This window comes from Sycon ciliatum, chromosome 8 (genome assembly GCF_964019385.1).
Source record: "Sycon ciliatum chromosome 8, ocSycCili1.1, whole genome shotgun sequence".
In the NCBI taxonomy this organism is placed as follows: domain Eukaryota; kingdom Metazoa; phylum Porifera; class Calcarea; order Leucosolenida; family Sycettidae; genus Sycon; species Sycon ciliatum.
In genome coordinates this window covers 14,211,878-14,224,377 of record NC_088650.1, presented here as the reverse complement: position 1 = coordinate 14,224,377, position 12,500 = coordinate 14,211,878, and the positions used below count along the sequence as shown (strand labels likewise).

Genomic DNA, 12,500 nt, shown 5'->3' with positions numbered 1-12,500 from the left:
TACAGTAACACATAATAGAAGTTTGATCTAAAACAAGACACGCCCAAGAAGCAGCGGAGAGAGAGAGAGAGAGAGAGAGAGAGAGAGAGAGAGAGAGAGAGAGAGAGAGAGAGAGAGAGCGAGAGAGCGAGCATCATGTATTTACATGTACAGCGCAGCCCAGCGGACTGGACCACTGCACAGGCTCTGGAAGGCAGACACAGAGCAATGTGCAGCAATCACGTGACAGCGGACACGACCAGCACTAGTGGCAGCATACACACAAGAAATAGGAAAAAAGCGTTTCGCAAATACAGCTGCACTCTGTGTACGTGCACAGCGTAGTGCAGTTAGAGTTTGCATTAGCGAGGCGGTTTAACTAGAGTGTGTAAGTGGCTACTAAAGACAGGACATTAGATATTTCAAGCAAGCCTACAAACACAGATTGCTCCAGTGGAAAAGCAGCAGCCAGCTACATGTAAGTTAGGGGGGGGGGGGGGCAAACAGGATACTGTCGAAGACACCCTATGTTGAGACCTACATGTAACTAAAATATTGCTTGTTGTAGCTAGTAGCTATCCGGGCATGGTCTACAAGTACAATCAAGTGTGTGCACACTCATACACACACACACACACACACACACACACACACACACACACACACACACATACATACACACACACACACACACACACAGACACAGACACACAGACACACACACACACACACACACACACACACACACCGACTACATGTACTGAGAGGAACATTAAAAAAAAACAAGCAACGTCCATGGAAAACAAGAATGCCAGCTTGCAGCACATTGCACTGCACTTGCTGAGAAAAGCAGGTCAGAATCAACAACGGTTGGAGGAGAGGGAAAGCACAGAAACTCGGAGGGTGGCTATGACATGACATACAGCGTAGCACGTTAAGCAGAACTAAAGCTGCGGCTACTGTTGTTCCAGGGTACGGTATATACAATGATCACATGTACTTGTGTTACTTATATCCATGGTGACCCATGGTGATGCTGGTAGCCATCTTGATGCTGGTATCCATGGTGATGGAGTGGCGTAAACAGGTCACTGGCTCAGTTGGATGGCTCAGTCGTACTGCAGGCAACAACAGAAGTACATGGCACAAGGATAACATTGGAAATTGGTCCTGCTAGCTACCATTGACTAAATTTTCAACCGCACAATCTCCCTTTCATTGGAGTTGGACGACATTGTTCACCGACTAGCTTTTCTGCTTTTACAATACTCCCTGAGCACAACCACCTGTATAGCCTCACAGAGCAATTACCAGCAGTTCCACACAAACACATTGCAAAGTATGAATGTGAACTATGGCCAGCAGAAGCAGCAGCACCACCATCACCACCATCACCGCCACCACAACCACCACCAGCAGTCGCAACAAAAGCAGCAGCAGCAGCAGCAGTACCAATAACAGAAGCACCAGCAGTAGCACTAGCAGCAGCAGCAGGAGCAGAATGGAGCCAGTACTCACCTCAGCAGCACCTTGATGTCACAGACACGCAAGGGACAAACCTCACGCACCAGCTTGATCATGTGATCTGTGCACGGTGGACTGGTACGCTTACTAATCCAGTAGCTGAGGATGGCCTTCGCATCACGATGATCAGGAGCTTGCTTACGACGTCTGCGGCATGAATCTTTGATGACCTGCTCAGCGTTCTCCCAGTCTCCAGTCACTTCCTCCACAACAGCACAGGCCAGCTCATCTGAACAATCAATAGTAACCATGGGAACACCATAGTTTTAGGAATTATTTAATTAGAGGCCACATGCCACGTACTGCTCTTTTCTCTCCGAAGCTCAACATTTGCAAGCCAGATATGAAAGAAAGAAAAAAATCAACAGTCACACCACCGGGACTCGAACCAGGGACCTTGCTATTGACTAATGATTTTTCTTTCTTTCATATCTGGCTTGCAAGTGTTGATTTTTGGAGAGAAAAGAGCAGTGCGTGGCATGTGGCCTCTAATTTCCTAAAACTTTGAAATTCTCCGTGAAGTCCAAATTTGAAATTGCAATGGTAACACCATAGTAACATTTATTCATAACACCATGGCAACTGTATTTCTTCTGAACAATGCAAGGACTATAAAACGAGGGAAGCGTGTGAAAGGCTAGGGACAAAAAAAGTGCAGATTATGTTTAAGGATTGTGTGAAGATCACACAAAGAAAAAGATTAATCATCTTTGCCAAAGTACTTGTCAAAAAGCTTGGCTTGAAAAGCCATCTGACTCTGCACAAGGGTCTGGGTCAACGTTTGTGTGTGTGCTTGCTGTTGTTGAATTATCGAGGTCATAACACCATGGCAACTGTAGTTCTTCATAACACCATAGCAACACCATCACCACGCCATGTTAGCACTTTGGCATTTTTCAGACATGCAACTAGTTACTTTAGGCCGCAGCCACACTACGTAAAAAATACCAGTACAAATTTTCGTGCATATCTCACAAGTCGGTATGCAACATTACACTTTTCGGCCTGCATAGATGACGTTTTCACGCGACCAGCATGTGACGTTGTCGTACCAAAGCGTGTGCCACGTGTTGGAAAAGACCGGGAAATTCAAAAACAATAATTGTATGCTGATGCTGATGCTATACCGTACGACTAGGTAGAAAAAACGCTGTACACAGGAGATGGAGCATGAATACGACGAAAACGACAAACGTGGCTTTCTGCAGGAGTGCGCCGGTTGCTGAAAACCTACAAAGCCCATTTTGCATTTCGCGCACACGCCGCCATGACAATTTCTACTGTAATGCCATTTGTACGTGATTTTGTATTTTAATAGTGTGGTTGCAGCCTTAAGGTGAAATCAAAACAGAGTAGAAAAGAGAAGAAAAAAAGGGAAAGTACGATCAGGCAACAATTAATGGGGAAGTCCACCCCAACATGAAAACTTAATAACTTGAAGAGAGGAATGCACTGATTGCAATGGTGAAGATTTTTCCAGTCGGGATACGGGTAGGATGCCGGATGTCCCATACCGAAGTTTGAAAACTAGTCTGGGCAAGTTAGTGACGTCGGCATGATGTCATTGAGTTAAGTGAAAACTTCAAGTTGTTATAACTCGGGAACGGCTGCTCCGATCAACCTGGGATCTTCACCATTGGAATCAGTGCATTTTAGCTACAGGTTGTCAAGTTTTCATTTTAGGGTGAACTACCCCTTTAAGTGCTCCCCCCTCCCCCATACTCACCTCGCTCTTCCTCGCTGAAGATTGCGTTCAGTTGGCGGCAGAGACTCTCTTGGTCACGGATTTCTTCCAACATTCTCCTGCACAAAAAACCCAACCCAGCAGCAGGAAATTCAGACATGCATTGGGAGCCACGTTTATACTGCACGCCGACAGTCTAAGAATAATCTTGAGACAGCACGCCAGATTAGCACTGATTGTACTGGCACGGTGCAAGACCAGGTGAAGCGTGAAGAACGACCTGCACTAGGTTGTTAGACTCATCACACGCCGGAGACCAAACAAGGATCGGATAGCACCCGCTCTAGGAAACATAACCCGGCGAGACCTAGATAAACCTGTACGCGCCGGACGACCAGGTGATCCGGTGTGGTCGATGCATGCAGCATCGTCAGTCCGCGGAGATGCTCTGAACACCTGTTTGTCCGTTAGCCGGTGTACCTTGATCTAAGACTTGTAGTCACAACTATGCTCAAGGAGGGGAAGGAGGGAGGTGTACAATGGAAAGTGTCACATTGCACACAAGAGTCACACCGTGCTATGTAAAAAAGTTCACAGTTTGTGCGAGACTCTGTTAGACTGAGTTTCGGCATCTGTAGGAACACTGTGACTCTCAAGGATCAAGTGTGCAACTCTGAACACCGTAAAGAAATCAAAAAGAGACCTTGACCTGCATGGAGCGTGTTGCACAGACAGGGGAGTGCAAGTCTGAAGCTATACGCATGCAATGGCTGCAACTCACCCAGACTCTGTCATCGTTGCCCCTGCTATGAACTGAAGTGCGGACACCTGCGGATGAGACACTCCACTAGCACTCACTGCACCTTGTAACGGAAAAGACAAGTACAAATGCAGGAAACACAAATCCACAATTGCGTCAAACCCTGGCATCAAGACTATTCCTGGGCTAGCAAAGACAACATCTACATTAAACAAACCTCTCCCACCTCACCGGCTGCATCACACACTTTGTGACTATGGGTTATTCTATTACAGTTCAACAGCTACAGTTCTGCCGAAACTCATTCACCACCCATCATGTGTATTGGCAACAGCACAAGTATAACTTATGCTCACAATAGCACTTTAAAATGTAGAAGTCCCCCAACCCCTACTCCACGCATGATTCATGCACTGAACACCTGCATGCATGAATGCATACACTAAGACATACTATACTGCAGTAGAAAATACTTACTGGTCATGGCAGCAGTGCTTTCAGTATCAGAAGACACTAGCAGTTGCAGCTTCGCCCGCACATTCACAAAGTTGTAGCCAAGCTCATCAAGGACCTCCAGGAACAGCTTGAATGTCCTACGACCACCGGCAGAGACCTCTCTGAGAAATTCTTCGTTGTGATCATTGCGAATACTGCGATCCATCAGGCAGCGTTGAAAACCCTCCATAATCAGCCCGTTCGAGACCGCCGCAAGGCGAGTCTCCCGTGGTGGAAGTCTCTCGACAAACCACTGATGGTGCCTCTTGTAGCGAATATCACACCAAGGATTGTCTGGCAAGCCGAGAGAAAAAATGACACACAGTAAAGTGAGGATCCAGTTATCACAATGTGCATTATAGAAATGAACATAGGCAAAGCAGAAATTCAGTGAAAGTACCACCAAGACTACGACAACCGTGGAAATCATCAAAGCAAACAGCAAACGAAATGCACACACCTATTGTATGAGCAAATTCTAGGATAGTCTTCCTTCCATCCTATCCAAGTTATCGACCTATCATTTGTTTCACTCACCGTCGTCATTCATTCCAGCAGCGCCGTCAACAACTAAGCGACACAAGTCATCAACATTGCACTCCGGGTAGAACGGCTGAAAAACACCATCAACACACCAAAGAAAAAGAAAGGGACGTGTACTTGATTTTCTAAGTGATGAAATTCAACCTCCAGCATACTAGTGCCGGGCATGCACTGGACCACCTCATTCACACCCCAGCAATGAATGGTAAACGGGCTGAAACCTACTGCTTACCACCCTATTCAGTACTTCAGCAGTACCGTATTTCCCGATTACAAGTCCCCCCCCCCCATTTTCAGGTTTAGGCAATATTGATTTGATATATTATTTAATTTATAATTTAATTTAATTTGAGGTACCCTGTAATTTATAATTGATTTCAGTAGTAAGTCACGCTCGATTGTAAGTCGCACACTCCTTTTTACAGTTGAATTTTAGTGTAAAAAGGTGAGTCACATACGGGGATGTACGGTAATTCAGTCTATTTCCTAAAATAAAGTCGGTGCCCTGCGTGTCAGTTGTGAGTCAGTCAAGTGCCAAGTCAGGTCGGCGGGAAATCTTCGAGCTCCAGTGTGGAGAGCAGCCAACTTGATTATATTATCTATACATTGGGAGAATGAGCAGGGTGAACGCACATCCTTCTATTGCGATAACAATGTTTACCTTGATCCATCTATCCCACGTTGGCCGGTCGGTATGCGCTTGCCTTAGGCCACAGCGAATTGGTCGGACGTCTTCGCCAATCTCTGCAAAGTGCTGGCATCCGGTGCTCCTGCAGTGCTGCTGGTCATGAAGCTGGCATGGCCGGTCATAGCGGCACAGGCACGCAATGCTGGGATGGAGGCGCAGCAGGCGCTGGCCATACAGCTGCTGCAGCTCTGTGGTGGCACTGAGAATGAAGCGAACAACAGACTCGCAGTGATCTATTGTCTTCTCGCTCTTGTCGCTGTCCACTGTGATGCAAATGGCACTGGAAGAATAGGAGAGCTGAAGCTGAAACTCATTCTGGCATCTCATTGCAACTTCGAGGCCCATGCGCAAATCCTTCTTCCGGTCTGGTTTGTACTTCTGCAAGCATCGCACGGTGATTCGGCCAAAATGCGCTTGAGTGATGCTCCTGTCTGGATCTTCGTCAACCAAGTAGAGCGGCGCTGATTTGGACTCTAGCGCTTGTGACGGCTTACACTGGGCAAGGGCTGGCACATAATAGACTTTGTACCCTGTACAAAATGGATCATCTTCGCCAGCATCATAGACTACGCCATGAGATGCTAGCAGTGAAAAGAGACTCCGACGCTGCTCCCGAGATCGCACCAGACCTTCCGTGGCCTTCTCCTGCTGCCATCGGTGAATGGCTAACGACTCACACAGGATGCCATCCTTCAGCAGCTTGTACTGCTCCTTGAACTCGCGAGCCTGCTTATTCAGCAACGGTGCTGGCAAAAGGACAGCCTTGGATGCCAACATCAGCCATGGGGTGCTAGCTAGAACCTTTTTTCTTTGGCCAAAAGCTGCGGCTGCTACTCCTTCTGCCATGGCTTGTGGCTGAGGTTGTGACGTGGGCGCTGCTGCTGCTGCTGGTGATTGTAGTGGTGCTGCTCGTGGTGTGGATGCTGATGATGCTTGTGTTGCTCCAACAGGTGGCATACTAGCTGTAGCCGATGGAAAGTGGCTACCCTCATCATCAAAGACAATGAGATAGCCAAGCGACTGGTTCAAGCTCAAGAGACGAGGCACATCCACGTCAGCATCACCAAATGCATCATGAGCGATGCTGCATACCCTGTCATAGCTCATGATGAATGATGACGTCTCCTGTGCAATCGCCTCCAGTACCTCTGGGAATGGCAGCCACGAGATTGGCAACTTCTCTCTGCGACGGGATTGAATGACGCAGGCCAACTGTTCACGCAACTCTGCAACTCCTTGGTCAACTTTTGACCCAGACAGAGTGTTGTTAACAAAGATGATCGGATGGAGGCTGTCAGTATACTTCTTGCCGAGCGTCAGTTGTTGCAGTTGTTTCCTTCTTTTGCGAACATCTTCTTTCGACATACGATCCAGGTGTGTGCCAATGAGGAAAATCGGCGCTGTGGAGTTGTCGGTAAGTGCTTCGCGGGCTGTACATAGCCATGAATCGATGACATCAAAGTAGGTACAGGTGGGTTGGTTGATGTTGAGCTGATTGTCCTCGCCATCTTCATCAGTCAGGATATCTGCATACGGTGTATCCGGTGTGATGCTGGCATCAAAGACGACGCAGTAGGTGGTGCGTTCGGGTGAAAACACAAGGTCGTGTAACGCGTGGAATGGCATCTGCCCTGCCAAATCCCACACGTCAACAAACAGTGTGTTCTCACCCAAACCAGAAGTCTCATCCAGACGCTTGAAAAACGTGCCCCAAACTGCACCAGCTGCACCAGCTGCTCCACCTGCCAGACGCTGGAAGGCGTTTGTACCGCGGACATCACTTTGCCGAGAGTCAGCTCCAGCACCGATAATTTTGTCGACGATTGAGGCAGACAGCAGGGCTAGGTGATGTGACGCATCCGTTGGCTCCAATTGGTACACTCCTCTTTTGCTCTTATTCAGGGTGAAGGTAAGCTTTTCCATGTCTATGCCAAGTGTACTGACGGTCTTCGTGAACTTCTTGTCTTGCAGCGACCTCAACACTCCAGTTTTTCCACCGCGACCAGGGCCCATGAGTAGTACTCGCTCGTAGACAATGTCGGCGACGCAGCTTGAGAACACTTCCTTCCTCCTCTGCTCTTCCATAGGACTTCTTTCTACATCGCATCACAAAAACAAAAAAGCACATCCACTTTCTCATGCACTTGAGAGAGATTAGCCAGGAACTGCATGTACTACAATTAGAGAAGTATTTCGAAACTGTAGTATTGAAATGACGAATGTAAATGCGCTCATCAGCAGTCACGGTGAAACAGCCGAGTTGCGAATCAAACGTTTTCTTGTGGCATTCATCAATGAATCAGTCACCACAGTGAGGTGCAGCTAAAACAGAACCAGAATATTAACCGTATTTTCCAGGTACGTATTTTAAAAGTGAGCTCCATTGTAGGTACAGTGTCCTACCCTACTTGGACCTAACCTCTCCCCAAAGACAGTCTCCTCTTGAATTTAAAAGTCTAACAGCGTTGACATCAATACTCAACTTATTCTCTTGCTCACTGAGCAATACAATCTTTCCATTTTCTTTCTTCTGTTTTCTTTTTCAACTTAATCCTCCCTACCCAATCTCCCTTTGGTGCGTCTATGGAGCTATGAAGCCGAGACCTCTGGTTGGCGGAGCTTAATGGGCCCACCACCACACTCCATTATTCATCCCAGAGTCTGGAGATATGTGGATTTTGCTCCTCAGCAGAACATGCACGTACAAGTGCACCTACAGCGCACCCGCAGCAGCGGACACAAAGCCACCATACTGCACTAATCTACATGCAACAAAATAAGGACATCACATGCACTCAAAATGTAGACGGATCTGCATAAGGGTACGTGACTAGTAGCGTCCGCTTAGCCGTGCCAAATAAATGCAAATAAATCGAAACAAAAATAAATCAACTAGAAACACTGAGTGCCTGCCTGGCCAAGTTCTCAAGTCCTCAAGTCCTTTTATTACTATACGGCACTCGTTGCACAACAATAACTAACTTGACCAGACAGGAAAGACTGCGTGTGCAAAAGCGCTGCTCAAGCACACCACGGACACCCCAGCCGACACGGACTCTATTAGAAAGAACCGAGAAGGGATCAATATTCGTTTGTGCTAAAGACTTCTTGATGATCATCAACTTACCCGCTGCAGTTGCAATCAAGAACATCCATATTGCCGACAAGATTGGAACAAATCCGTCATAGGAGATGAGAAGAGTGAGTTGATCATACAGAAGTAAACAAACGGTTGAAAAGAACACACCACAGACAAGCAGAAAATCAATATACACTGGAAGATTATTCCCGCAGCTATGCAAAAGATGTTACTTCAGTAACGTCTGGCGCTAGGCAGGGTCCACACAGCTTTAATTCCGTGTTTGTTTGTTTGTTGTTTGTTTGTGCCATCGGCATGCCTGGCGCTATCCCGTACCTGTACCGTACCGTACCATCAAAGACATCAATACAGTGTTATACGATATAAGGATGTCGTATAGCATGTCGCACAACAGTACGATGAAATTATGGGAGAAACCAGCGACCGTTTGGGAACAATGAACATTACAACAGTCTTATTGTGAGTGAGAGTCTGGCCACGTCTCTGAAGATCAGCAGCGAGTGCTATCCCGAGCATTATGCTGGCATTACAAAAGCATAGACAGGATGCGTATTATAGGAGACCCAAGTTGCTGAAGATCAGTAGTCATTGCTGATAACGTGCAGAAAAACTAAATCCGCAGCCTCTTTTGCCGTCCGACAGGATGCGTATTATAGGAGACTGTAAAGTTATGTAATGTGCTCCACAAGCAACCATACATTTGGCCGTCAGCAACAGTTAACTTAACTTAAGCACAAGTACGCTATCAAGGCAAGGACATTACCGTAAAAGCCCGTGTACAGTCAACTTCGCCAATAACGACTGCGGATATAACGACAGAATTTCCGTGCCCAGAGCAAAGTCCCATCCAACTGTAATACATATAATGGGACTTCGGGTATAACGACACTTCGCGAATAAGGACACTTTTCTGATGCCCCGCCGAGTGTCGCTATAAGCGAAGTTGACTGTATAGGCCCCCGGGCGTATAGAATAGCAGCCTCGATTTCCTGGGCGTATACAAAGGCACGGGCGTTATTTTGGAACCGGGCGTATACTTGGAATAGGGATAGCAGTAAGTATTGGGTATCAGTACCTGTACATGTACTGGTGTTTCCGGCATACCTGGGCGTATACATGGGCATGGGCGCTATTTTGAAACAAAGTGTTGTCTTCCCCTGACTAGGCATGTACACGGAGAGTGGGCGTAATTTCGAGTGGGCGTATACACGGGCTTTTACGGTAAAGCAAAGGTGCTGTCTTCTTGACCACTGTGTCATCAGAGCCCCCTTTTCGCCTCTGCATGCGTACTCAAGATTATTTTACTAAAGCAAAAGTGCTGTCATTTTGACCTCTGTGTCAGTGGAGCCCCCCTTTTTGCCTTCCCTAGGTTGGGGAGGGGGGGGGGGGGCGGTCGCAACGTGCAACACTGTGAGGGGGGGGGGGGTCGCCTGTGCGAGCAACGTTGTGCTTGGATCGTGCGTGGAGTTGTGTACTACATGTATTGTCGCGTCTTGCAACATGTTCTTCCAAAGATTCTCTTTACAACTTCAAGAACTGTTTCTCTGTGTGTGGGTGAAGGGCACTAGCGTGAGTGAGAATGATAGTATTTCCAATCAAACTCTGATGACAAAAATTGCACTTTCCAATAGCCATAAGAGAGTTAAAAGCACGTGTTATGTGGTATTGCACTTTGCAATGGACTTAATTACTGATTTCTTGGCCATTGCCAATCACTGGCTATGTTACTGTGTTGTCCTGAGCACAAAACGACGTAGTTATGCAACAGGTAGAGGTTTGGTCGGGTAACTAGTTTGGGCATTTCTATCCGGGTAGCGCGGGTACCCTATCGGGTATATGTGGCATAGTTTGTGCAGTTAGTGTGCACTTGCGATAGGTAGAAAGTGTACATTAAGCACAGTGCTGCCAACCTGTTGTATTTTTCCGTATTTGTACAGAAATTCATTCCTTTGTCTGCAGTACGGAAATTGACAGAATTGTACGGAAAACTGAGAGAGAAGTATGGATGAGCTGACTACGAACACATTTTTCTTCAAGAGGAAGTTAAGGCAAAAATTAACACCAGTTGTAGTCTTCGGGGTGCTGAGTCGAATGGTCTTGGTCCGAGAAAGAGGAGACGCTCCCTTCCTACTTGAATCCCAATCGAACTCGCGCACTTCCACCGAAACTGGGTGACTTCGCCCTACTAGATGGGGATTGGTATGCAAAATGTCACTAAAAGCGCCATTTCGTTCTTATAAAAGCACGGATGACCGCGATTGGCCCATATGTTGTACTCTTTTGGACGCTGAGTCGACTGGTTTTGGTCCGAAAAGTCTGAGATGCAGCGTTCCTCCTTTATTCCCAATCGAACATGGTTGAACAAGCGGTCACGTGCTCCTGGGTGCCCAAATCACCTGGTCACCACGCCAGCAGGCGACAACTTTCGCACCAAGGTTCAACTCGAGTTCAACTCGAGTGACAGGACTGCACCCAAAAAAGGTCAAACAGGCTAGTAAGTTGTACCCTGCAGGCACGGTGACCAGGTGACTGGCGTATGCAGGAGCACGTGACCGCTTGTTCAACCATGTTCGATTGGGAATAAAGGAGGAACGCTGCATCGCAGCCTTTTCGGACCAAAACCAATCGACTCAGCATCCCAAAGACTACAACATATGGGCCAGTCGCGGTCATCCATGCTTTTATAAGAACGAAATGGCGCTTTTAGTGACATTTTGCATACAAATCCCAATCTAGTAGGGCGCAGTCACCCAGTTTCGGTGGAAGTGCGCGAGTTCGATTGGGATTCAAGTAGGAAGGGAGCGTCTCAGCTTCCTCGGACCACGACTATTCGACTCAGCACCCCGAAGACTACAACTGGTGAAATTTTAATTTTGGCCTTAACTTCCCCTTTCATGTACATGATATGGTACTACATGTACATGTACATGACTATGTACATAATTGCATGCAGAGCACATAAAACTGCGGAGTAGACCTACTTTCACGCTAAAAACAGTGTTCCTGACTGCGACCCCGAGCATCAGACAGTGACAAAGCTTTCAAGCGCTGTGTACGTATGTTGCACACCATTGCTGGCTGTCCTACACTAGGCTACAGTTCCCGTGACGTATCGCTTCCCGGGACCAAGACTCTTCCTTTTCTTCTTTTGATAATGCTATTTTCCGTGGTTGGATTCACCCTCCCCTTCTTGTATTGGCTATGTGGTATTATGTACCATGAAGTGGAGACGATAAATAAAAAAATAAAAGTACGACTTACTGAGCACCCGGTATATAGGGTACCCCAAAGACTACAAATGTCGCAAAAAATACTTTACAAATCATGGGATTTAAAAACAAATGGTAGTACGGAAAACCTCTGGAAAATACGGAAATTCAGCAGTCCGAGTACGCAAATCAGACCGAGCAGGTTGGCAGCACTGTAAGCACATAGCCGTGCTTTTTACATGCACCGTTGCAAAAAAAAAAAACGTACTCCAACTACGCTATTGGGTTCTAAGAAGCAAACTGCTACCGGAATACCCGCTCTAATAACGGGTAGCACGGGTACCGGACTACTCGATGACACCCCTACAAAGATGCAGTATCAGCTACTTCTGCCGAACACAACATCCCAATGCCTGAAACCGCATTCATAAAGATTATTTTGCCGGCTGTCCAAGGAGTAACGGAGCTTCCCAGTTAATGTACACAAGAAACCATCCATGACTAGATAGAACAGACAG

General features: G+C 47.0%; 1 protein-coding gene across 1 annotated transcript in view; it reads right to left on the bottom strand.

The window, feature by feature from the left end:
• The window catches only part of LOC135823767 (uncharacterized), a 9,485-nt gene extending 434 nt beyond the window's left edge, over positions 1–9,051 (bottom strand). The window contains exons 1-8 of the mRNA XM_065336611.1: positions 8,801–9,051; positions 5,647–7,769; positions 4,980–5,055; positions 4,425–4,736; positions 3,969–4,050; positions 3,230–3,306; positions 1,498–1,732; positions 1–1,097 (exon numbers count right to left, since the gene is read on the bottom strand). The exon at positions 1–1,097 is cut by the window's left edge and continues 434 nt beyond it. Coding sequence (XP_065192683.1) covers positions 1,076–1,097; positions 1,498–1,732; positions 3,230–3,306; positions 3,969–4,050; positions 4,425–4,736; positions 4,980–5,055; positions 5,647–7,769; positions 8,801–8,825 — 2,952 coding nt within the window. The 5' untranslated portion in view covers positions 8,826–9,051 and the 3' untranslated portion in view covers positions 1–1,075. The remainder of the gene's footprint in view (positions 1,098–1,497; positions 1,733–3,229; positions 3,307–3,968; positions 4,051–4,424; positions 4,737–4,979; positions 5,056–5,646; positions 7,770–8,800) is intronic.
• Positions 9,052–12,500: the final 3,449 nt, after the last annotated feature.